This window comes from Anas acuta, chromosome 18, assembly GCF_963932015.1.
Source record: "Anas acuta chromosome 18, bAnaAcu1.1, whole genome shotgun sequence".
NCBI classification, from domain to species: Eukaryota; Metazoa; Chordata; class Aves; order Anseriformes; family Anatidae; genus Anas; species Anas acuta.
Window position 1 is genome coordinate 5,870,915 of NC_088996.1, and position 23,671 is coordinate 5,894,585.

At 41.3% G+C, this 23,671-nt stretch overlaps 2 protein-coding genes across 3 annotated transcripts; both read right to left on the reverse strand.

Moving 5' to 3' along the window:
• Positions 1-5,188: 5,188 nt before the first annotated feature.
• CD7 (CD7 molecule) lies at positions 5,189-13,218 on the reverse strand. Of its 2 annotated transcripts, none has more exons than XM_068654762.1 (5): positions 13,088-13,218; positions 10,799-11,191; positions 9,091-9,429; positions 7,445-7,554; positions 5,189-6,232 (listed from the first exon to the last, which is right to left on the reverse strand). In XM_068654762.1, the coding sequence occupies exons 1-5, from the start codon at positions 13,158-13,160 to the stop codon at positions 6,122-6,124; spliced, it is 1,026 nt and encodes a 341-aa protein (XP_068510863.1). In that variant the 5' UTR covers positions 13,161-13,218; the 3' UTR covers positions 5,189-6,121. The 2 variants fall into 2 exon arrangements, with proteins under 2 accessions (XP_068510863.1, XP_068510864.1); XM_068654763.1 differs by lacking the exon at positions 13,088-13,218 and adding an exon at positions 12,542-12,958.
• A 1,010-nt stretch (positions 13,219-14,228) lies between these two features.
• LOC137841650 (uncharacterized) lies at positions 14,229-22,863 on the reverse strand. The gene is made up of 7 exons (XM_068654765.1): positions 22,728-22,863; positions 19,895-20,034; positions 18,941-19,252; positions 17,495-17,644; positions 16,900-17,019; positions 16,092-16,124; positions 14,229-15,651 (listed from the first exon to the last, which is right to left on the reverse strand). Exons 2-7 carry the CDS (start codon positions 19,956-19,958, stop codon positions 15,536-15,538), a joined length of 795 nt encoding a protein of 264 aa, XP_068510866.1. The 5' UTR covers positions 19,959-20,034; positions 22,728-22,863; the 3' UTR covers positions 14,229-15,535.
• Between the last annotated feature and the right edge of the window lie 808 nt (positions 22,864-23,671).

Below are 23,671 nucleotides of genomic sequence, written 5' to 3' on the forward strand. Positions count from 1 at the left end.
CATATGTTCAGAAACACAACACCTCAGGAAGCATCCCTGTAGCACCCAGGCTCCTGTATTTTTACCATAAAGACCACAGTTTTTTTTCTCGAGGTATGACAGCAGCCTAAGAGAAGCTAGTTGAAGAAGGCATGTTATTAATGAACATGATTAATTTTATTATGACTGTTTCTGCCTCTCTTTTTGTTCCATCAGAGTGGTGCCCTCAGGTCCAAGTGTTAGAGATTGCCATTGAATAAGTAGCATTGAGAGAACAGCCCATCTCTGCCTACAGCCACATGAAGTAGCTTATTTGGTAACTCACCATGACCACAATGGTGAGATTTACCAGCAAAAGAGCCAGGACAACAGAGATAAGAACATTTTGAAAAATGACGCTTTCAAGGATGGCTCCCTCCTAGTTTGCCTAATTCTGAACAAGTCTAAAAGGTGCAAACCCTCAGTTTGAACTGTTTATTCAAGCTTCTCTGAGCTGAAAACCTGGAAATTCTCCTCTATATCCTCTTTTGGCTAAGAAAGAAATATAGTTGTCTGTTTCTGCATGCAACACCTTAATTTCCAAAACAGCTTCTGCAAGGGAGGAACATACAGCTCTCTGCAGACGGCCTGTTCTTAATTTTAGTCCTGACAGCCGTTAGGAGCTATAGTTTCTTTGCCTCTGGTGTGTATACACATACATGCATAGCTTCTTGCTAATGACTTTTTTCAAAACCTTGAGTTGTTTACCTTTTTTAAGGGTTTTGAGTCCAAAAGCTGTTAGAGTTTGGTCAATGGCTGTGTCCACTTTAGGAGACTCTCTACAAGAATCTGCACTACGAGTGTTATATCATATGAGAATTAGAGTAGCAGAGAAATCCACAGAGATGTTACACAGTGTTTCTTAGTAAGTCTCTTTCCTAGAAGTCATGGCCATTTGGGTGTAATGTGAGCTCACCATCCAGCCTTAAAAATTGGTTGAGAACATAGCTGTCTACTTTATATGCCATTTATCTGCGGTCTTGCTGTCAGCTATGCCTCTGAGTGAAGATAGCGATGCAAATGCAAACCATGAGAACTAAACTGCCCTTTGTGGTTTCTTATAGGACTTGTCTGAGAGCTGCAAGGCGCTATGTGTAAGGAAAGAGAACCTCCTCCTCTCCCCCCAACAAAACTATTTTTTCTATCACAACAGAGTTATAAATTATGTCATCTGTGGATGAAATTATTACTCCCATTGTATTATCTGTACAAGTAGCCCCAGCATAAGCTTTTATGCCTCATATGGAAAAGGGCTGCATAATTTAGAAATATGTCTTAACAGATTTGTGTATGAAATACTGGCTCCTGCACTCCAGAATCTCAGCCAGACACCCTTCAGGGTCCCTTCCAACTCAGGATATTCTACGATTCTATGATCTAATTGAGGTATCTTTCCTTACCTATTCCATTGTATTAAGAGGAGACAGACCAGATGTCTCAGGGTGGCATGAACTGCAGGGAGAAATTAACTTCAAGGCTTTCTTTCCCAGTGGTTTACTAATTACAGTTACTAATTCACAGAAAAAAATGAGAGCATTTTCTACTTGGCATCCGCAATGCTTAGATGTTATTCTCACTATGGTCAGAAATTCTAGAGAATAGTAGATGATTTCTAATAACTCAGGTGAATATCTTCTCTCGGGACTTGATACCTGGGGAGAATTTCAAAAATACACCAGCAATTTCCTAACAATACACATTAGGAAAAGTGTTTTGTTCAATCTGATTAAGATTTAGGTGAGTTGCTGTATTTCACTTTATTGAATAAAAAATTATGAGCTTCTAATATTAAGCCATTTATCCATATGAGGATATTCTAGAGAAGGTAGAATACTTAAGCTGCCAGATAACTAAAACCTGTTGAGATTTTGAGTGGAATCTGGGAGATTCCTTGCATGCTTCACATAGCCACTACTCAGGCATTACTGGAGCATTCAAAGCAGTGTTAAAAAAAAAACAGAACACGTGTATGGCAACAGAAATACTGTTAAAATCAGATGTCAAGCAGTCAAAGAATTCTTTAGTTAGAGTAGAAGCATATTAACCAATAATGTCAGGTGAACAAACAAGCATACAAAACAAAACGACACCAAGAATGCATTTTCAGAGCTCTAAACCGTGTGAAAACCAAATCTGTGAGCTACCAGAACTACAAGTTTCCAACTTGACTGTAAGCTGACTGCTAGCTGAGTGTTACCAAACATTCAAAGATAAACTTAAATGCCTTGAAAGACAAGTGTTTACAAAAGACTGTATGCCATGAATGGAAATATTTTGTCACTAACAGAGACCTCGCAATATAATCAGTCAGCAGTAATGCTGGGTATATGCTTCAAATACCAACAGAAAGTTATTGGATGGAAAATGATCACGAGCAACAACCAGTGATAAATGGGTAGAAGAAACTAACTCCAGACCACTCAACCAGTGTAGACTTCAGAAATATGGCATGTAGCATCTAAAACTGCTAGCAGCATACGAGCATTTGCTTGCAGATTGTTGGAAATAGTCCAGTGTGCTACAATATAGCACAATCTACAACAAGAGAACCTACTACCACCCCACATACAGGCCTGGAAAATGTTGTGTGGCTCAACTCCATGTCCCACCATTCTGGACAGATTCCAACCCCTCATTCTGCTCAGCACTGTCACAGCAGCACTCTGCTAGCCTTTGCTTGTCCATGAGGCTGCCGGGAAGTGGCAGGCACTTCATCAACTCCCAGCAGGGAGCAGGACTCCAGGACTCTGCCACATGGACAGTCAACTCTTTTCTCTATCACACGTCAGTCATTCTGCGTAACAAGCTCCTTGTGCTGTTCCTTGGCATCTGATTTCAAGCATGAACTTGTCAGATTAGCCTTAGTCAAAGGGTAAAAACACTTTCTTGCTTAAATCAATCTATGAACTTCATCAGCAGTAATTTATACGTGCTGGCTGCTCTCTCCAGTTTTGTGAATAACCAAAGATTATTCCTGATGAGCTTTCCCATTCCCAAGAGCTCATCCCTGGGCCCTCCATACTGATTGATGCAGCATCCTGAGTCACTTCTGGCATGGCCGTACCTTCCCTGTCATGTCTTTTCTGCTTCTCATGTATTGTCCTCGCTTAGCTGCCTCTGCTTTCTTCATCTCTTTGGTAAACTCTGAAACAAGAGCTGCTGCTTTGCCATCTGAAGATGCTTTGCTCCTAGTTGCATTTTCTGTCATTTAGCCCTTTAAATGGGGCAGGGGCCCACACTAATAATCTGATACCATTCTCACTGTGTGGCTACTGACACAGTCTCAGAGCCCTATAGTACATTTACTTTTCCCCTTGTCCCTCTCCAGTGCAGAGGCAAGAGAATGAACAACAGCAGAGGCAACAAGACAACCCCAGTGTATTTCTGCTGTCCACTCTGGAGATGAAAAATTGACTTTGTCTGCCTACCAGGGAAGCTCTGAGACCACGCTGCATCTTAGCACCTCCCACTACCCTCTAACAGCCAAATACCCAGCCCTTTCCTGTGACTGCTGCTGTAAACTTATTTCCCTGGCAGCCCTCTCCAAGCTGTTAATTCACTGCCGCTTGAGTTAATTTGGGAGGATTTGTTGCTCTACACCTCTACACCGGTACAACTCACAAAATGTCTCACTATATGTCATTTCCTTCAGCTAGGCTATACTTATCTTTATGTATGCTAAACCAAAGAAACCACCTCCACTACTGTTTTCTTTCACAGCTTGTTTTTTTCCACAATTGTGGTCATGCTTGCACAGCAGCCTTGCTACAGAAAGCTAATGTTAAATGCCAGTGTGTTTATTTGAACTTCATGCAGCGTTTCTCTGTGAGTGTAGCTCTTTAATACTATACCACCACTTCTTTTGCAAAGATGAAGCCTTTTATTTGCAAAAGGCAAAGATCAGTTTAAAACCCTGGGAGGTGAGGTGCTATTTTCCTTCCCAGGCAGATGTGTGCTTGGTTTCAATGAGATCCCCTTTAGCAGAACCCTGTTAAATCCCATTTTACGTGTGTGACACAGGTAGAGGAGGCCTTAGGGACAAGACCCACTGATGTCTTCAGGCTTTTCACGGGCATGACTGTCAGTAGGAGGAAGCAGCCTAAATCAGGTAGCAGAGCTTGTGACAAAACATGACTGAGCATAGGTGCTTTAGCTCCCAGATCTGATGCATCGTCTGCATCCGTGCCTGAGGTGGGCTTATCAGGGACAAAAGCAGAAATGGAGGAACCTCATCCTCTCTGAGTGGCAGCCCTGACAACCACAAGCAGCTCTGGTGCATGGAGAAGAGGGTGCTGAGGTCCCCACACAAGTGGCTGCATGGTTCCTTGGGGCTCTACCTTGGTCCAACTCCCCAGTGCCTTCCTCCAGCCATCCCCAGGCCAAGGCCCCACGCAGTCAGCAGGCCACAGGGATATCCCTTGCTGGGGTAATGGGACCTGTTGCAGGGCAGGAGACAGGGCCTGGGCTGGGGACAGAGGGACACCGGACCTCACAAGGGGAACATGGGACCCGGATGGGGCCGTGCTTGCCCGGCCATGGGATCCCACAGCTGTGCCCACCAGGCTTGAGCACAGTGTCAGCAACCATCACGTTACCCCCATCCACAGCCATCAAGAGCTCACAAAACAGTCACCTGTGTTAGCTGCTAACTGTGGGAAGGGTGACAGCAGATTTATTCCCAAAGCTTGCCCGTTTCCCTCTGAAATCTCCTTCAGCACTCCTGTGGGAAGGCAGGTGAATACACGAGGCAAACATTAGACAGAGCCCGATGTGGCATGGCTATCTCCTCTAGATTTAGCTGACCCTGTGATCCTCAGCCATTGTGACAGGGTGCAGGGGGCTGTCCAAAGGATGGGCCAAGCTTCCCCAGTGCCATCTGTTTCCTCCCCATCACCGTTTGAAGTTTTTAGCTCTTCAGGAGTTTTTTCTTAGCCACCATGAAAGGATTGCAGGAGTATACATCATCCAGATTGTTCTTTAATATTTTTTCAGTGATTAGTGATTCAGTGATTTTTCAAAAGAAAAAAAGAAAAAGATATAGGTTGTGTAAAAAGAAGTGGCAAATGATTATCATATCCTGAGGTATTGCTAGGTGCTTTTTGCAAAAAGACTTAATTTCACTCTATTATAAAATCTACATGAACCAGTCCATTCAATAACTAGCACTCAATTGCAAGAGACATAAAACAGTCTTTAATACATGTACAAAAGTAGCAAGCAACTGTATAAAACCCTCAGGCTCAGACCACGATCAGTTTCCACAATCAGATTGTATTGGTTTATTCATGTAGAGCTACGCAATGATTGCAGGTTCTGCAGTCAACAGACGCCCCTCTGCTACAAGGGAAATCCAGCCATTTGGGTGAGCAGATTTCCCCCTCAAGTCTGGTACACAGGATTTCACAACTGTCATTTGAAGGGAAATGACCTCTCCTGAGCAGCAGGCTTGGCACAGCAAGGTCAATAATTTAATATCTACACTTGATTGCATTTTTGTGGGACCATTCTGATCTTTGAATAGTTAAACCCACACATATCTAGCACCTCACTTCTAATGCATTCTTGTCACAAAGTTTCTGAATTCTATTCAGAAAAAAATAAATAAATGTTGCTTTAACTCATGAGTAGTTTTAGCTACCAGAGCTTTTGGGTAGACCCCACACAGATTCTTTCGAAAACTGTACTTCATTCATACATGGATACACTGCAAATTATTAAACAAGCCTGTTATGGCCTTTCTGAGCACTTATGAAAGCGCAAAATGAGACCTCTCAAACTATCTCACCTTCCCTGAAAGGGTTATCTATCATCACAGGAACAATCCCATATATTGCATCTAGCCAAACGTACACTCCAAAAATACTGCTTTCCACTCTACACTGCAAACACATGTGCAGGGTACATGCATTTTCTGTACAAGGAAAAGTAAAAAATATTTCACAAGTGATCAAAATAAGTAAAAACAGCTTTGGAAATAAGGCAGATTTTTCCTGCAACTAAAGAAGGTATACGATAGCATTTTCAGTTCAGCTACTACATCGAGTTGCCAACGCAGCTCTCAGAGGCACCTGGAAGAGGACAGTTGATCCAGCATGGTCCCAGCTTAAGTGCAATTGTTGTAAACATTAGGTTTGACGAAAGTGTTGCGTCTAGAACCGTAAGACATATCTTCATACACTGTATTTGTTTTTCTTTTCTGGAAATATTTCTTCATCTGCAAAAGAAAGCAAACAACCATTCAGAACAAAGCTTGAAAAGACCCCAACCAAGTTGCCAATTTACATCTTAGGAGTCCAGCTGCCTGAAGTCCAGCTGCTAAGATTTCTCTCATAACACAATGAGGTCTTACAGATTTAGGTTGAAATTTATGACCTAGTCATTTCAATCTGTGTTGTCAGTCTAATGCAATTCCACTAAAAGTTCCTTCAAGATTTGTATGCAACTGCAGCCCCTACATAAATAATGCTGAGCCTTAAACTGTAGTTTGTTACCAGAGACATATGAGACCAGTTCCCACAGGGTCACTTGTCTTTGCCAGGGTGATATTATACCACTGGCTTTAGCAGTACTGAAGCTAAAAGGGGAGGTACAGGATAAGGGTCTGGCCTGTGAATCCTACTATGTTGTTTTGAGTAATTGTTTTGGACTGTGAGGATCTATCAAAGTGGGGAGGAAAAAAAAAAAACAAAACAAAACATGCTTTCTATAGAAAATGGATCCAAAAAATCCCTATAAATGAAAAGTTTCTTGATCACCCTTTTTTTTTTTTCTAGGACAGGTCAAAAACATTCTCCCAGAGATACTTCCACACACAAGGATATTTAATGACATTGTGTTGTATCAGATTTCCCCCAAAACACTCTAGTATAATATGTGTACATATATATATATATATATATATACATATATATATATGTATATATATATATACATATATATGTATATATACATATATATATACACATATATATATATATATGTACATATATATATATATATGTGTATATATATATATATATACACATACATACACACACGTGTCTCCATTCTTGACTGACAACAAATAAGTAAAAAAGAAGCAAAACAGAATAGTGAGTTGCCCTGTTCATGGAAACAGATACAATGCATGGCTGCATTGTTGACTGCAGGGATTACTTGAGCTTCCATATTGAAAGGCAAACAATGTCTCATGATTTACTAAGAGCTACAAAAACATAAAACAGTCTTTACTTCTGAAAGTTTACATCTAGTGGACATTAAACAAGAGCAAAGAGTAGACAATACAAAGCCACGATTCTCTAGGTTTATCGAGCGTTTGCTTGACTCAATCACTATTTACAAATAATACCTTTGACTGTGACTGAAAAGGCACCTATTCAGTTAACATGGATTCATTTTTCCTTTGGGACTGTAACAGCATACTTACATGGACACGGTACAGGGCGTAGCACATCAGCACAGAAAGCAGCAGCACTGCCATGATGATAAGACCATAGTAGGCCCAGGAACTATTAATGAATGCTGTCTCCTCCCCTCCTGCATGTGGAGTTATATTATTATTAATAATATGAAGAGAGGTAGAATTATATTTTTATTATGGAAAAAATATTTAGGTATGTGTGGGGCTCTGGTCAGCAGGAAATCAAATGTGAACAGCATGCTCCATGGCCATGTTAGTCATGCCATTAGTATTCTAGCTGGCATCCCCTCTGCTCTCTTGGAGGCAGGTGACAACTGTCAGTGGCAAATGAAGAGTCAGGGAGGAGCATTCTACAAAGGTGACAGCTTCTGTACCACAGCTCAGAAGCAAAACCACACACAAAAAAAAGAAGTTTACTGCACTGTTATATCACCATTGAGGGCTCCACCAGGAGTACATAAGAATTAAACAACAACTAGGGTTGGGAGGGTGCAAGCAGTACAGACAATTAAAAAAAATATTCTACAATGAATAGAACAGTGCTGGTAGAAAGGGTTACAGTTCTCTAAAATCTCAATTTAAATAACATTCTATCTAGTTATCACCCCACTGCTTTGATGTGCAGCTGTCATTTTCCCCAACTCACGCTACTGAGTTGTTGCACATGTTATAGCCAGCAGCATAGCATGAGACCAGTCTTTTTTTGCAGACCAATTTGTAAATAGATCTTTTGCAGCTCCTAGCACCTATGTAAACCTTAGTTTATTTGCTCAAAGATCCCATCAAAACTGTCAATGCAGTTTTTGCACCAGTAACGTCAAAATCAAGTACCATTGTGGATTCATCTTAAAAAATGGCTATAACTAACTCTCATGAAAATGAAGTCCCAGTAAAACATGCTCACAGTGTGCTCAGTGTATAATAAGGATGTGTGAGATCATCGCTGTTATCTTCGGTACTGAAAGAAAATGCCCAAGGACTTGTTCTGTGTTTCTTAGTATGACCTATTTTTAGGCTCAATTTACTTATATATATTATTTTACTTATATATCATATTATTTATTATAATATTATTATAATACTATAATTTATATCTATATAATTATTTTTATTATATAAATAATATTTTATATATTTTACTATTATATTATTTACTATTATTTTACTTATATACTTACATATTTATATTATATATTATAATAAATAATAGTAAATATATAATATATATGTTATACCATTACATTATATCATGAATTATATATTATACTATACACTATATATAATATATATATTATATCATAATATTATATGTTTACTTATATACTTATTATATTATTTATTTTATATATTATATTATTTTACTTATATATATATATATATATACGTAAAAATATATATTATTGATTTTATTTTTTTTTTCCTAAGTGAAGATGTGGGATTATCGCTAGTTTTCTATTTTTAAATTCTCCTCTGGTTGTATAGGACCCCGAGGAGCGTGAGCATCTCCCTAGACTTTCCCTGGTCCTGAAGGATTTTTAGTCATGAATTAGAGCTCTACTTGGCCTGACTATAGGTCTGTGAGCTTTTAGTCCATGTCTTCTTTTATAACATACCTATAATTATTTATGATTAAGCAAACAAAAGCACAATACCTTTAACCATCACCATGGTGCCTCTTTGGCTCACTGAGAAGAGAAAGGAATTGTTCAGCACTGCAGCACATACATACACATCATTGTCACTTTGCTGTAGGTTGTGTAACGTTATCACTAGTTTCTTCTCTTCCTTTGAATACTCCAAGCGATTAGCAAAAACAGGAAAGATTTCTAGAGCTTTCTGACTTGAAACACATAGCACTCCTTCAGGTTGCTTGTGAGTCTTGAGCAAGCAGATCTCTTCATCTTTATATGAACTATTCAATGCACAGGTAATGTTGAGAGACTGGCCTTGTTGAATATCGACAACGAGTGGTGACTGTTCAACAATTCCAGCTAAAAACAAGAGAAACTGATGACTGCCATGTAATTAACACATTGCTTTTTAACTAGGGAGCAAATACAGAGGTCAATGACAGAAAGAACCTAGCACAGAAATATAGAAAAAAATTGATATTTTAAAGCCTGCCTTTATACATGCTTTCAGAACAGAGATATATCTCAGTGCACCCTGGAATATTTTGCTGCCCCAGGTTCTGAAAGTAGGACTGAGTACTGCCTTCTCAAGCGAGATTAAGCTATAAAGCATCTGGGTACCATTGGCCTGGATGAAATCATACATAGTGTGTACCATCAACAGTTGAAAATGGTCTTCAAGGTAGTTATTTATGGTCTGCTGTCCAATGTGGAACACATTTCACTGAGTTCCTCTAAGGACATGCCCTGTACCTCTTTACATTATCATTAACAATGTGGATGAGGGAATAAAAGAATTAGACAATTTATCGCTTCTGTGCAAAAGGTAATTCTGGAAAGGTTGCAGGTATTTCAGAGAAGAGGATCAGCATCAGAAAAAGGTAAGAGAATTTAAAAACGTAATTTGGATTAACAGCATATAATCAACAAGGCAGAATTCATTTGAAAAAACACAGTGAAGAAGTTTGAAAAGAGAAGTCTAAAGAAAGAACATAGTAAGTCTTTATGGATATAAGGGAATACTACTGACCCAGCATTTTTAAATGCATTGGGAACTGGAAAGGAAGAAAACTCTGTAATTTTTGGCAAAGACAGTTCAGATGAAATGGTCTTACCAGTAGGGTAGGTATGCCTGGGAATAAGCTGCTAAAGACTATAGTGGACTCAACCCTCTTCTAATTTAAGAAAAAAAAAAAAGGGGGGGGGGGGAGGAGAGGGGAGGGCAAAGACAGAAAAATTCTTCCCCTAACCAGAAATGACTACCAAGAGGAAAATGTGGCCATTCTTCAACTGTTTTCTAAAAAGATAAAAACCATGCATCCCTGTATCCACTGATGTCCAACTCACAAACCCTACCTAGCATCAGCTTCTTAGTTATTTGGGGTTTATAATTCCAGATGGAATAGCAAAACCAAAAGAGATTTGCAAAAGCTGCTACCAAAATCAGGGTTCATTTTCATAAAGATTTAGCAGATGGTTCTGAAAACAGCTATGGGCCCTCACTGTTTCCACCCTGCTGCCATAACACTTCTGACTCATGTGAAAGTCTTACACAAGTAGCTAGGATAAATTAGTCATGAAGTGATGTTTCAGATGTCTTCTTCATCTTTTCACAGAACAGGCTTACACTTTCCTTCAAATCAATACATCACCTGAGTAGACATTGGTAAAATTCTTTTAGACTGTCCCTCCCACTATTCTTTCTTCCAATCTTTGATTTCAAACATACCTCCACGTTTATTAATTCCTAACTTAAGAGGTGGAACCACAGGAGCTTTCACCACTACAATGGTTGTCTTCCCATCCAGCCTGACATGACGGTCATTTCTTATAATAAACCTGGTGCATAGGTAGAAATTTGAATCAGATTCCCGTACATTGAGCAGAGTTACTGTGAGTTTTGCTCCTTCCTTTGAATACTTGATGCGATCCACAAAAGCTTTATTAACAGTTGGTTTCTTATCCTTGGGAACATATAAAACATTTTCTGGTTGTACTCTAGTCCTCAAGTACATCCCCAGTTCATTTTCTGAATTGTACATTGAGCAAGTTATGCTGACGGAGTCTCCTTCCCAAACACTGACAACGTCTGTTGACTGTTCAAGAAATGCATTTTCTTCACCTTAAAATAAGAAATGCAATAGAAATGATAATATCAGATTTCTTGTTCTATAAATATCAAAGTAAGTTGCAAATATAATCATTTATGTCTGTGGAACAGCTCTGAAAACCTGAACCTTAGTCTTAATATTCTGTGTATGTAGTCTCTTGACTGTCCTAAACCCTAGAGTGTCTTTTATCCCCATTAACTTGCATGATTCAACACATCCAAAGCTCAAAAGTTTCTGGTGAAAAAAGTGGCTTCTGTCACTCACATAAAAAATTTAGTCTGCACTGTAGGTTCCCAGTATGATCCTCTTAGCTCTTAAAATATCAGCTTCATTGAACTGAGCCCAATAATTGGAGCTGACTGAGGATCTAAATCTGGAGTTCAAAGGGATGACAAAATGACAGAACAGGAGAAAATTGTATATTTCAAAGAAAAGAAAAAAAGCTTTAACAATATCAGGGAACTCGACAATGTAGCCTCTTAGGAAGAGAGCTGCAGAAGGTATAATGTTACAGCCTATTTTAAGAAACAAAGGTGTAAGAACACATAAGGAGACCCTTTGAGTTCTCTAACAACCTGAGCATCTGGAGAAAAAAAAAAAAAAAAAAAAAAAAAAAGAATAGAAAGTACTTATGGAATGAATAGCAAAGGACAGATCAAATAAATATAAGAAAAATTACATTACAAACAAAAAAAGAGAATTGAAATACAGAGTATTGGATATCTTGGAAGAAGACAGTATAGGAAGGGTTGAATATTCAGGTGTTCACAATCAGAGTAAGGTACCCTATATACTTAAAACAGCTTATTTTAATAAGGGAAAAATCCCAGAAGTCAAACACAGAAAGACTGCATCATGGGAATTCAGATAATGTAGGTCAATCCAACCTGTCCAGACATGAGGACATTCTACATCCTACACTATTAAGAAAATTAAAGCAACCCAGGAGTCATCAACAATTATCTTTCAGCAACAGATAAATGGTGCAATGGAGAAGGCTGGAAAAGTGCAAAGCACTCTGCCTTAACAAATAAGGAAGGAAAGCCCAGGGAATTGATCCCCATCAACCAAAAATCAGAACTTCTAAGCTGACCCCCACTTATGCGTTCTAAGAACCCAGGCACTTTATGGCAAGCAGCCACAACCACTTAATCATTTCCTCCAAAAGACAAAAGTTTTAAAAAGTACAAGGGTTAAATTATATTTTCAGAAATCAGTATCAACTCCTCAACAAATGACAAAAGCACATTAAAACATTAGCACCGGTTTCAATGCATCTTCAATTCAAACATGTTGATTTGTGGATTCCTTTTTTTTTTCACCCTCAAGTCACCATGCTTCCAGGTTATTAACAAACAAACCAGACATCATGGGGAGAAAAGGGCTATCTGGTGTTTGAGGCATCTTTTTCCTCAGTTTCTCCTCCTCAGAGAGCCTTGTGGTTTTCCCCAAGTATGCCTCTGGCTTGTGCTCTCAATAGCTACAACATACAATTGATATTTCTAGTAAGGCTTTATTACACCTTCACCAATTACATGCCTAGTAAATACCAACACTCATTTCTATCCAGTAACGAGCTCCCCGTGTCAGCCTTGAGAATACGTACACAATTCATGTTGGATTACTAGGAAAATAACTTCCACTATTGTTATAGAGAGTAATTAGTGTGTAGAAAAGAAAGCTTCAGAGCATAACACTCTTTCACTTTTTTCTGAAAACGCATTGTGAAATGTTAGAGAATGCTTTTTTCAGAGTATCACCTGCTTTTGTTAATGGTTAAACACCCAGGAACCTCTTTGAGAGGATAAGCTAAGGAGGAGAAAAAAAATAATAAAAAATATATATATATATATATATATATAATGAAACTTGTGAAATTTAAGAGGAGCATTGTTGTATGTACATACCACTCAGGCCAGGGATGAACCGGAGAAGCAGAAGAAAGAGAGATGCAACTGGGAGAGGTGATGTCTGCGGCATTTTCCAAGGTCTTTTTAGCTGATCTCAATAACCCAACTGATGAGCTGAAGACAGGTTTGTGTGCCAAAACCTGGCTGTTATCTTCTAGCTACGTCAGCTGCTTTCTAACTGAAGTTCTCTCCCCCTCCCCAGCAACTTGCTTCTTCTGTCTTCACATCACAGAGACTGTGACAGAGAGGGGAGCGAGAGATTTAGAGAGAGGTGTATTCTGTTGTTGACTTCACACTGGCAACGCCCACACTTTACTACCACAGAACAAGCCCCAGATGTGGGGGCTGTTAGTGGAAACATCAGCACCAGCTGCAGTCGATACAGACTGTCAATGCCCCCAGGCTCAGCAGCCAGCCCTGCTGCAGGCTGCAATTGAAAGCGTTGGCTTTGTAAGGGGCAAGTGGGAGAAAGATACACCGCTACTTCAGCTAAACCTTAAATTAATATACAAAGCCTGCTCACAAACTTGCAGGCTTCACCTGTATTTTGCCAGTGACGAGCCTGTGTTCTCCAAGCAATGGGATGGTGTTTTCAGAGCAGCAGTTCAGTGTGTACCTCTCCCGTGGCTTCACGCTTAGAGATGTTCTGTAGCTGCAAGCCACCAGCAAAAGGGAAGCTCAGTCATAGCTCACACCCTACTCTCTCCCTGATACAACAAACAGCTTTTCTTGAAGGAATGATTGCCTGACAGCTGATAAGCGTCATCAGACCTTGTAAAGAAAACTGAGTTCAGGTGGGTTGTGAAATGGGCTTTCAATTAGCCCTATGAAGACTCACTGCTAGATACAAAAGCAGATGGCAGGAGGGATTTCCTGCTCCTGGGCTTTGATTTTGCAATACTCAAGAAGTGGATCATCCCAATAATGCTGGGTAATGAGTGTGGGGCTCACGTGATGGTGATGTTTTGTAAAGGACATGAAGAAGCCAAAGAACAAAATGATCGATGCAGGGTTACCAGTGAATAGCCAGTGTTCAAGCTGGCATGGCATTGTGGTGACTACAAGAACACAAAAAAAAGCACATCAAAATGAAACTGCAACTATCAAATTATGCCATCTGTCGAGTCAGGCTACCTGATATTTTCAGTTGATTTTTATTTCAGAACTATTTGTGTGGATATATTTATTTGTAAAAAGGCACATAAAGCAACATCAGGCACATAAAGCAACATCAGTCACTTGCTGAGAGCCAAGAGGATCATTAAAGCCATTTTCCCAAGACATCGGATGATTGGCATTACAGGCAAAATGCAGCTCAGGAGGCACAAATCAGAACAGCTGGGACTGACACCTCTGAATATCACTGCCTGCAAAATCAGCAGTAGGAGGGCAGAAAACTGGGCAGAACTGGGCAGGTAACCTCTATTCCCAAGGCTTAGCTAGCTCTCTGGCCCCAACTGGTGTTAAAGATTAGAAATTAAATTTGCACACTCTCTAATTTGAATCTCTTGAATTACTACAACATAAATTGTCAAATAGCATGTTGTCTTTGTTTCAAAAAAACTCAAAATTTGAGGGTACACAAAAAAAGAGCAGTGTCAGTCATCAGTTTGACCGCCCTAACATGCACACACTAATATGTATACACACATTTGTTTTTCCCCATTACGAGACGACTTCAGAGAACTGCAACAGCCTTTAATTTTAAGACAGTCTTTTTCTAGGTCCAGGAAAATCAGGTATGCATCACTGGAATCTCCTGAAGCCCAGCACGCAGCTCCATGCATGGGAATGCTCGGCACTTCCTGAGAGGCTCTCGCAGAAATGACTTACAGCAGAAAAACAAAACCAAAAGCAACACCCATGATAGCTGCCTTGGTAAAACATACATTGAACTCATCATACTGTTGCAAAACACCACAGAAATTTCCTACTTGCATTTGAAGGACCTTCCAAAGTTTTGAGGTCAAGGGAAAAAGAAAATGTCCATAACTTTTTAATATACCTTTTTGCATTATTATTTTTTTTTGCTATTGTTTTTAAATCTATATAGAGTCATGTTACATCCTACATCCTTTGAGATTTCCTGATGAAACTACCAATTTATAGGTTTATGATTGGTTATACTATGCAAAAAAATAATTCAACAAGCATCCATTCCGCTTCAGGAATGTGTTTTTGCAATCTGGATGCTGGTGCTCTTAGCTCAAAAGCCTGATAAAAGTCTGCGCTGCCAAAGAAGCCTTGCATCTTGTGATGCTGGGGCTTCTCAGACAAGTACCAGGAGAGGACAAGAGCCCCTGGAAGCTTTTCTTATTGCTTGCAAAAGTCTGGAGTTGGATAACTAGGGCAATTGCAGTCCTCGGTGAATGCATGGGAATTATGAAAGTACGTTTGTGAGAACTATTGTGAGGTATAAAATAAACGTGTTTCTTCAGGTGATGGCTAGACTTTGTTTGAGGATGCTGCTGGCATAAGGGCCTGGTTTGTCTCATTTGTAGATGATGCTTCAAATGGCTGTGACCTTCCACTTTCACAAGCCTGATTGGGTTTCATAGCACCTGCAGAATTGAAGGAAAAACATCTGTGAGGCAAAGGCACAGATCGATCTCATTGTGAAATAAAATCAGATTGCCTGATAGGTTTGGAGATGTGAAGTCCTCAGAGAAGCTGCCCTGCCCCATCTGCTTCCGGACTGCCTGTTGCTCTGAAAGGGGAAAGTTTGCAGCTTCACCCAGCGAGTTCACAGCCTCTCTGCTGAAACCATGCCCTGGTTGCTGCAGCCATCAGCCTGTGCCTCAGGCTATAAAATCTATGGGATTAAAAGCTATTAACACAGCCTTGATGCAGTGTGGAAATGGGCTTCCACTGGGCTTAGTCCTGGTAAACACACCCAGCCTTTTGCTGAACAACCTCCTGCCCTCATAACTAAATGATATTACCATTTATCATAATTAACCCCCCCCCCCCAAAAAAAAAAACAAAAAAAGTCATTGCTTACCTTTAAAAATCTGATAGAGCACTACGACAGGTTCTAGGAAAACAAGAGCAAGAAAGTACCAGCATTAGCAAAGATTTACTTAGAAGGTTTAAAACTAATAGACCTGCAGTTGCTTTTCCCTACTTACATTTATCCAGGATGCCTGAGCAACTGCTATCTGTCTAAAACAGATCCACAGGCCTTGTGTTTCTCCACAACTCTGCACCAAGTGTGATGTATAAATAACCTGAGAGGGGTACCTCTCGGCAGGGATAACGCTTTGTTTGCCACATGACAGCACAGCTGCACCCCAAGTTCTGCACTCTGCTCTAGCACAACAATTTCTGAAAAGCTGCTTTAACACTACTGCACGTAAGAACACTGCACTATGCTCCCTATTCAGTCCATACAGCCCATCCCACCCCTTTCTGTGCATATTATTTTGCAAAAAACAAACAAACAAACAAAAAAAAACCACACCACCAATAAAAACATTTAAAATATATTCTTCTCTAAGTTAAAACTGCCTCTCAAGTGCGATCACTTGGCTGCATTAGTGTGGTGGTGAGGAAGTGTATTTTGTGCTTATTTTTCGTACTAAAGCCTGCTGGCCATGGACTATGTCACAGCACCAAATGCGGAGGTGGAGTCCAGGCCATGTGCTAGCCCAGCCTCCCCCCTTCACAATGAATATCACTTAGCAACTTCCTAAACAATTTTATGGAAACAAAATACAGAAAGAAAACGCTGTGCACTTCCTTTTGCACTCCCAGGGCTGCTTGTAGAGGCACATTACCCATGGGAAACATAATGCTTTGTCAGACTGTACCTTGACCACTTAGGATTCTTTGAACATGATACAGTGCCAGTGCTGCTGCACAAACCCCAAGAATCAGGAAAGTGGCAGTGATGCCAATTGTCTTGCTGCTGCCTGGATCTGTTGGATTATCTGCAGAGCAGAAGAAAACACAGGATCCAAATGATCAAACAGGTATACCAGGAAATGAGCCTTCCTCATAAGCAGTTATTTGAATACTTTAATAAGTGCGCACATGACAAGTGTCCTCTTAGCCCGGAGGTAATGTCTCATTTACTATTCACTAGTAAGTGGAATTCTGGAATCTTGTTGCTCGCCCACCACATACCATCTTCCCCCTCAGCATCCCTGTATCTATTGCTGGATAGCTACAGTTGCAGCACTTATGCCTACATCCAGGACTGGTATATATGGATCAATATGCCTAGGGCCAGGCACCTGCAGAGGCTGGGGGAAAGCCCCTGAGTTTGGATGCTACAGCACATGTGGGTTCAAGATAAGAATGTACAGAACATTCCTCCCAAAACACCTGTAAAACTATCACAGCAAGCTGTCTGAGCAAAACTGTCTCAAAGCTAAAGGGAGACAAAAACATGAAGAGACTAACATAGAGTCATATAATAATGGGTCTCATATATTGAGCTTATTTTCTTGCTTTCAACGTAGCAGTTCAGGTTAGCCACGTGTGCTTGGATTTCTTCTGTCTCTACTGCACAGCAGATTTTCTCCTCCTCTGTGATGTGATGCACCTCATTTTCTAGGGAAGGTGAAAGATAAAAGCATCATTGAATACAAATATGGATCATTTATAAAATCTTTAACCAAGGGTTACAGGTCAATGACTTAGATTCTTTGTGTGCCACACAAAGTTGAGGTTGCTACAATCATCCTTAGTTCAATAGGTGTCAGATTTTCTTCTCACTGAAGCTGATGAACTCTTCTATGAACCAATATTGAAAGTCTTCAAATCTGCAGATAGCAAAAAGTTTTCATATGTAATTAAGAACATGAAATTTTAGAGGGGGAAGAACACCTCTGCACAGGGATGGGATGGGCATCATTCAGCAGGTCATGAGCAATTACATTGTACATCACTTTCTTTGTACATAATACTATTATAATTACTATTATTATTATTTCTTTTCCTTTTGTGTCCTGTTAAACTGTCTTTATCTCAACCCATAATTCCCCCCCATCCCCCCAGATTCTCTCCCACATCCCACTGGGAGGCAGGTATGTGTATGTGGAGGGCTGCCTCTCAGGTTAAACCACAGCACATCCCATACTCAGCACACCTAGCTGTTACCCTCCTCAAAGCATTTAGCCGTCTACCTTTACATCGATTTCCAGGCTGTTTTTTTTTTTTTTAAGTTCTCCTTTATCTTCAGTGACAAGAGAAAGAATGCTCTCAGTCTCACAAAGGAGGTGAGGAAATCCCTTTTCAGAGACTTGTCTGCAGCCAGGAGAGCAAAACTAAAAATGTACTCAACCAGACATAAACTGGTGATGTGCCATCAACATGGATGGAGTTCAACTCATTTATACCTGTGCAGCCTCATCTACCATGAAGCTTTGCACTTCTTGGAGCCATGTCCTACACATAGTGACAGGCATTTTCATTTCTCACCCTAACAGTTTTTTGAGAAAACTGGCAGGATTATTTACTGAATTATACAGAATAGCAACACAGAAAAGCTTGTTAGGCCAAACCTGGATTTCAGTGTGTACTGACTGAAGTAGATCGGATTCATACATTGCAAACCAACACAGAACTTGATCATTAGAACTGCCATTGAAAAGGAAAAAAAATAAAAATAAAAATAAAAATAAAAATCTGAATCTCTACTAGTGTTGTGTTAAGCAGAGTTGGATCTGAACTTCATTTATTTTTGTAAATGATGTAAAGACTTTTCTTCACAATAAAAAACCCACTCATTTTGACAAGTTAGTTTTCTCATTAATCTCTCTATCCACCCAAATATATTACAGTTTGGTTTCATGACCTGAAAAGTATTATCTATATATTCACAGCTAGACTCCCAGGAGAGTTTACCTCCAAGCTCCAGGTTGCCACAGGATTCTCCTATTCTCCAGTCTTCCTGCCAGAAGATGGCATAAACTTCATTAAGATACTTAATTTCTTGCTGAAAGCACATAATGATGTGAGATTTAATGGTCAACAACTGAATTATGTCATTTGATAATGTCCCATTTTTAGTTTCTCCAATTTTATCAAAGATCTCATAATTGGATAATTGGCAAATTTTGCTGTCACAATCTTTACAACGATAAACTGTCACACGTGTATTGTCAGAGGAAAAGCCATTTGTCTCTTCAGCAGGGTCACCTGTTGGTGCAGCAATACCTACAGGAGAAAACAAAGAAAACTGTTAAACAACGGTTTCCTCCCCAGATTTCTGGAGAGATGAGTTCTGGTGGACAAACCCAGTTGTGGCTTAGGAAACATTGTCTGCCAATGGGGAAGTTTTGTAAGGGACTGGGTCCAGTCCCTGGAATAGTTTTTGGAGTAGAAATATGATACAGCTCCCTCCTTGTCTTCTCTCCTCCCAAAACTCCTTGGCACAATCCCACCAGGTGCCTCTCCAGCACATACGAGATGTCAGGGCCACGCTGCCAGCCGAGCTGTCTGCCTGGAGCTGGATGCAGCACCACTGACTCAGCCCGGTGTTGGAGCATGCCAGGGCTGGGCTCTGACAGCTGACAGAGGGGTTTTGCTCTTTCAGACCCTCCTGGTAAAGGGCCAGTCCTTCAAGAAAGGACTCACCCCACCTGGCTTCAGGCAGAGCCAAAGGAAAAGTCATTCCTGCCAAGGCAGGCAGTTGTGTTAGAGAAGTGAATCACCTTCCCCTTCTTAATTCCTTTTCTCACCTGAGTTGTTCTGTGCTCTTAGCTTCAACTGGACACAACTGAGCTTTCTATTAACAGCTGAAAAGTTTTTAGCTACAGAAGCGCAGTGAAAAGCAAGGAGCTCCAGCAGGAGACTCACCTGGCCGCAGAGCGAGGCCACTGAGAAGCAGCAAGCTCAGCCACGGGAAGCAGGCAGAGCCCATCTGTCCACCTGGGAGCACAGCTCCGGTGCTGTTGGATGCTCCACAATCCTGGGGCAGGCTCACTGGGCTCCTCTTTCTGCAGAGATGGGGAAATCCCAGATGGAGGCTCCTCAAGGCAGTGGCCCTATGCACATCACTCAGCAATACATACAACAAATCACTTGTTGCCACTTCCAAAACAACATCAAAGAAATAGACAAGAAAGGTGTTCTGTGTTGAATGAATGTTTTGTTTAACTCAGTATGAAATATTTAGTGTTAAATGGAATTTTAATTTGGAAAAGCTGATGGGAAATATCTGTCCAAAGGAAAAATACCCCCCCCCCCCTCAAAAAAAAAAAAAAAAAAGATTTCCCATAAATATCTTGGATTTAGTCAGAAAAGCATCCTAGGTCATTTCAATGAAACTATAATGAAAGATCATCTAGTCTAATCCTCCTGTTGAAGCAGGAACACCTAGATCATGTCACACAGGAATGAGTCCAGGTGGGTTTTGAATTTCTCCAGAGGAGACTCCACAACCCCCCTGGGCAGCCTGTTCCAGTGCTCTGTCACCCTCACTGTGAAAACATTTCATCTCATATTTAAGCAGAACCTCCTATGTTCCAGCTTCCACCCATTGCCCTTTGTCCTATCTTTGAGTGTCACTGAGAAGAGCCTGGCTCTGTCCTCCTGACACACACCCTTAACATATTTATAAACATTCTCCTCAATCTCCTCTTCAATCTCCTCTTCTCCAAGCTAAAGTGACCCAGCTCCCTCAGCCTTTCCTCCTCAGGGAGATGTCCACTCCCTTCTCATCCTCTGCGCTACACTCTCTCAAGCAGTTCCCTGTCCTTCTGGAACTGAGGGGCCCAGAACTGGAGACAATATTCCAGATGTGGTCTCCCCAACACAGAGTAGAGGGGGAGGAGAACCCCTCTCGACCTACTAACCACACCCCATCTGATACTCCCCTGGATGCTATTGGCCTTCATGGCCACAAGGGCAAAGTGCTGGCACATGGTCATCCGGCTGTCCCCCAGGACCACCAGGTCCTTTTCCCCTATGCTGCTCTCCAGCAGCTGAGTCTCCAACTTATATTGGTATCTGGAGTTGTTCTTGCCCAAATGCAAGGCTCTTGCCCTCATATTTCAGTAAATTTCTCCCTGCCCAACTCTCCAGCCTCACTGGTGTCACTGGATGGCAGCAGAGCCTTCTGTTTTATCAGCCACTCCTCCCAGTTTAGTGTCAACAGCAAACTTGCTGACAGTGCACTCCATTCCCTCATCCAAGTTGTTGATGAATATATTGAATAGTACTGGTGCCAGTACCAACCCTTGATGGACTCCACTAGATATGGGACTCTAACTCAACTTCATCCCATTGACCACAACCCTCTGGCTTCTTCCCTTCAGCCAGTTTACAGTCCATCTCACTACCCAATCATTCAGATCACACATCCTCAGGTTAGCTGCGAAGATGCTGTGGGAAATGGTGTCAAAGGCTTTACTGAAATCAAGATAGACCACATCCGTTGCTTTGCCATCATCTATCCACCTGGTTATGTCTTCATAAAAAGCTATCAGGTTGGTTAAGCATGACTTCCCCTTGATGAAGCTGTAGGGGGGGTCCCCGTAGTCCCCTGTAGGGCTGGGGGGAGCAGGGCTGCTGCCCCAGGCTTCTGGAGCACTTCCCCCTCCGATTGATCCTGTCACAGTCACCAGCCCATGGGAGTTCCCGTTCTCCCCCAGCTGCAAGCACGGCATTTCCCTGCCCCTCCTTGCTCCTCCACGCAGCCACACAGAACTGGGGGCTTTGCAGCTTTCTGAGCAATTTAGTATATGGCTAATATGGTCAGGCAGGACGGTCTTGGTGGAATAACACAGTATATTTTCAGAAAAGGTTTGTGTGTTACCCTAAGCAGCCTGTGTAAAGGACTTAAGTTTCAAACAGTTTGAGGAATGCAGTTGGAATAAAGGAAAAAAGCGACAACAAAACAGACTAAAAAAAACCAAGTAACTTCACAAGTGACTATGGATTTCTTTACACTCTAAGTTCTTTCCAGGAAAAGGAGTGGACTTTACATAAGAGATAACATCAGTATTGCTTACAGTACCTGTTTCACCTTCTTGATCTCCTGACTGCCACTCTCAACAAGCCTTTGCAATAAAGAAAACACATAAACAAAACCAGAGAAAGAGGCAAAACAGCTATTTCCAGAGCAAGCCTACAAGTGCAGTTTGCTGCCACTAGTTCCAGCAAGCAATCAGCAGGACATGGTCTTGGAGCTGAGAAAGCTTCTTTAGAAACCAGAATTAAAAAGTTCTTCCGTTACAGTCAGGGGATGTTAGAAAAACATGAGAAGACATTATGAAAAAATAAATAATGCTTAACTGGATGTTGGAAAAATTATTTGGGAGTCATATGAGATGAAAATACTGTAACAGATGTATTCTGTGATTTCTGCAGTTGCTCCCACCTACATAAAATTGCACTAATTAATGAAGCTGTTATGTTTTTGCACTTGCATCAACAATGGGACAGCAGTGCAGAGCTGCTCAGAGGTTGGCAGGCAGGGAAGAAAGTGTGGTGCTATTTGTCTGCCACGGTCACTGACAGAGTAAGGCACGTTTTCCCCTACAGAGAAGACACTGAAGGTTTCCCTTCCACCACAGTCACGCTTTTAGTGGCTCTTTCTAAACGTCTCCTTACAAAGAGGAACCACTAAGTATTTGAAAGAAAAAAGACCGGCTACAGACTATAGACAGGACCTCCTAAAGAAAAGCACAGTACAAGTACCTCAAAAGTGATTTGTGTCCAAGGAAGCCTTCAAGTGCCTCTTCCTCTGCAGCAAGCCCCGGAGCTGGAAGCTGTGGCTCCTGAGCAGCTTCTCCTTCGCCCAGGACATTGAGCTCTGATTCCAGGAGTGTGGATTCCTGAGATAAGGCAGATCAATGGCTTTTCCCTCGTTTTAAGGGCAACTCCATTTTCACTTTCACTTCTTGCTATAGGCAGGGCAGCTGGTGCAGTATCAGCAAGCTACGTCTTGGAAATCATGGAATAGCACCGCAGCCTCCCCTGCCAAAACCCACTCACAGGATGTGCCCCCTGCACAGGAGCTGGGCAAGAAGGCTGCCTCTCCATGTGCTGCTGCAAAGATGTGAGCTGAGTGGGTCTGAGACCTGCGCCTGGCTCTGCTACCACATAACAGGCAGCAAGTCTGCACAGCCCTAGGAACAGCAAATAAACCTCTCTAATCCCTGAAATCATCACAGCTGTCCTGGTTTCAGTTAGGATAAAGTTAATTTTCCTCCTATTAGCCGGTAGGGTGCTATGTTTTGGATTAGGATGAGAAGAGAGCTGATAACGTGCTGATGTTTTAATTGTTGCAGAGCACTGCTTACACCAAGCCAAGGACTTTCAGCTTCTCACTCTGTCCCGCCAACGGGCAGGAGGTTCAGCAGGAGCTGGGAGGGGACAGACCCAGGACAGCTGACCCAAACTGGTCAAAGGGGTATTCCACACCATAGGATATCACACTGAACAATATATAGAGGTGGCTAGCTGGGGTGAGGGTGGGGGATAGCTGCTCGGGGATAGGCTGAGCATCAGTCAGTGGGTGGTGAGGAATTGCATTGGGCATCACTTGTTTCATACACATTATTATTAGTAGTACTATTACCATTATTATTACTATTTTCCTGTCTCAATAAACTGTCTTTATCTCAACTC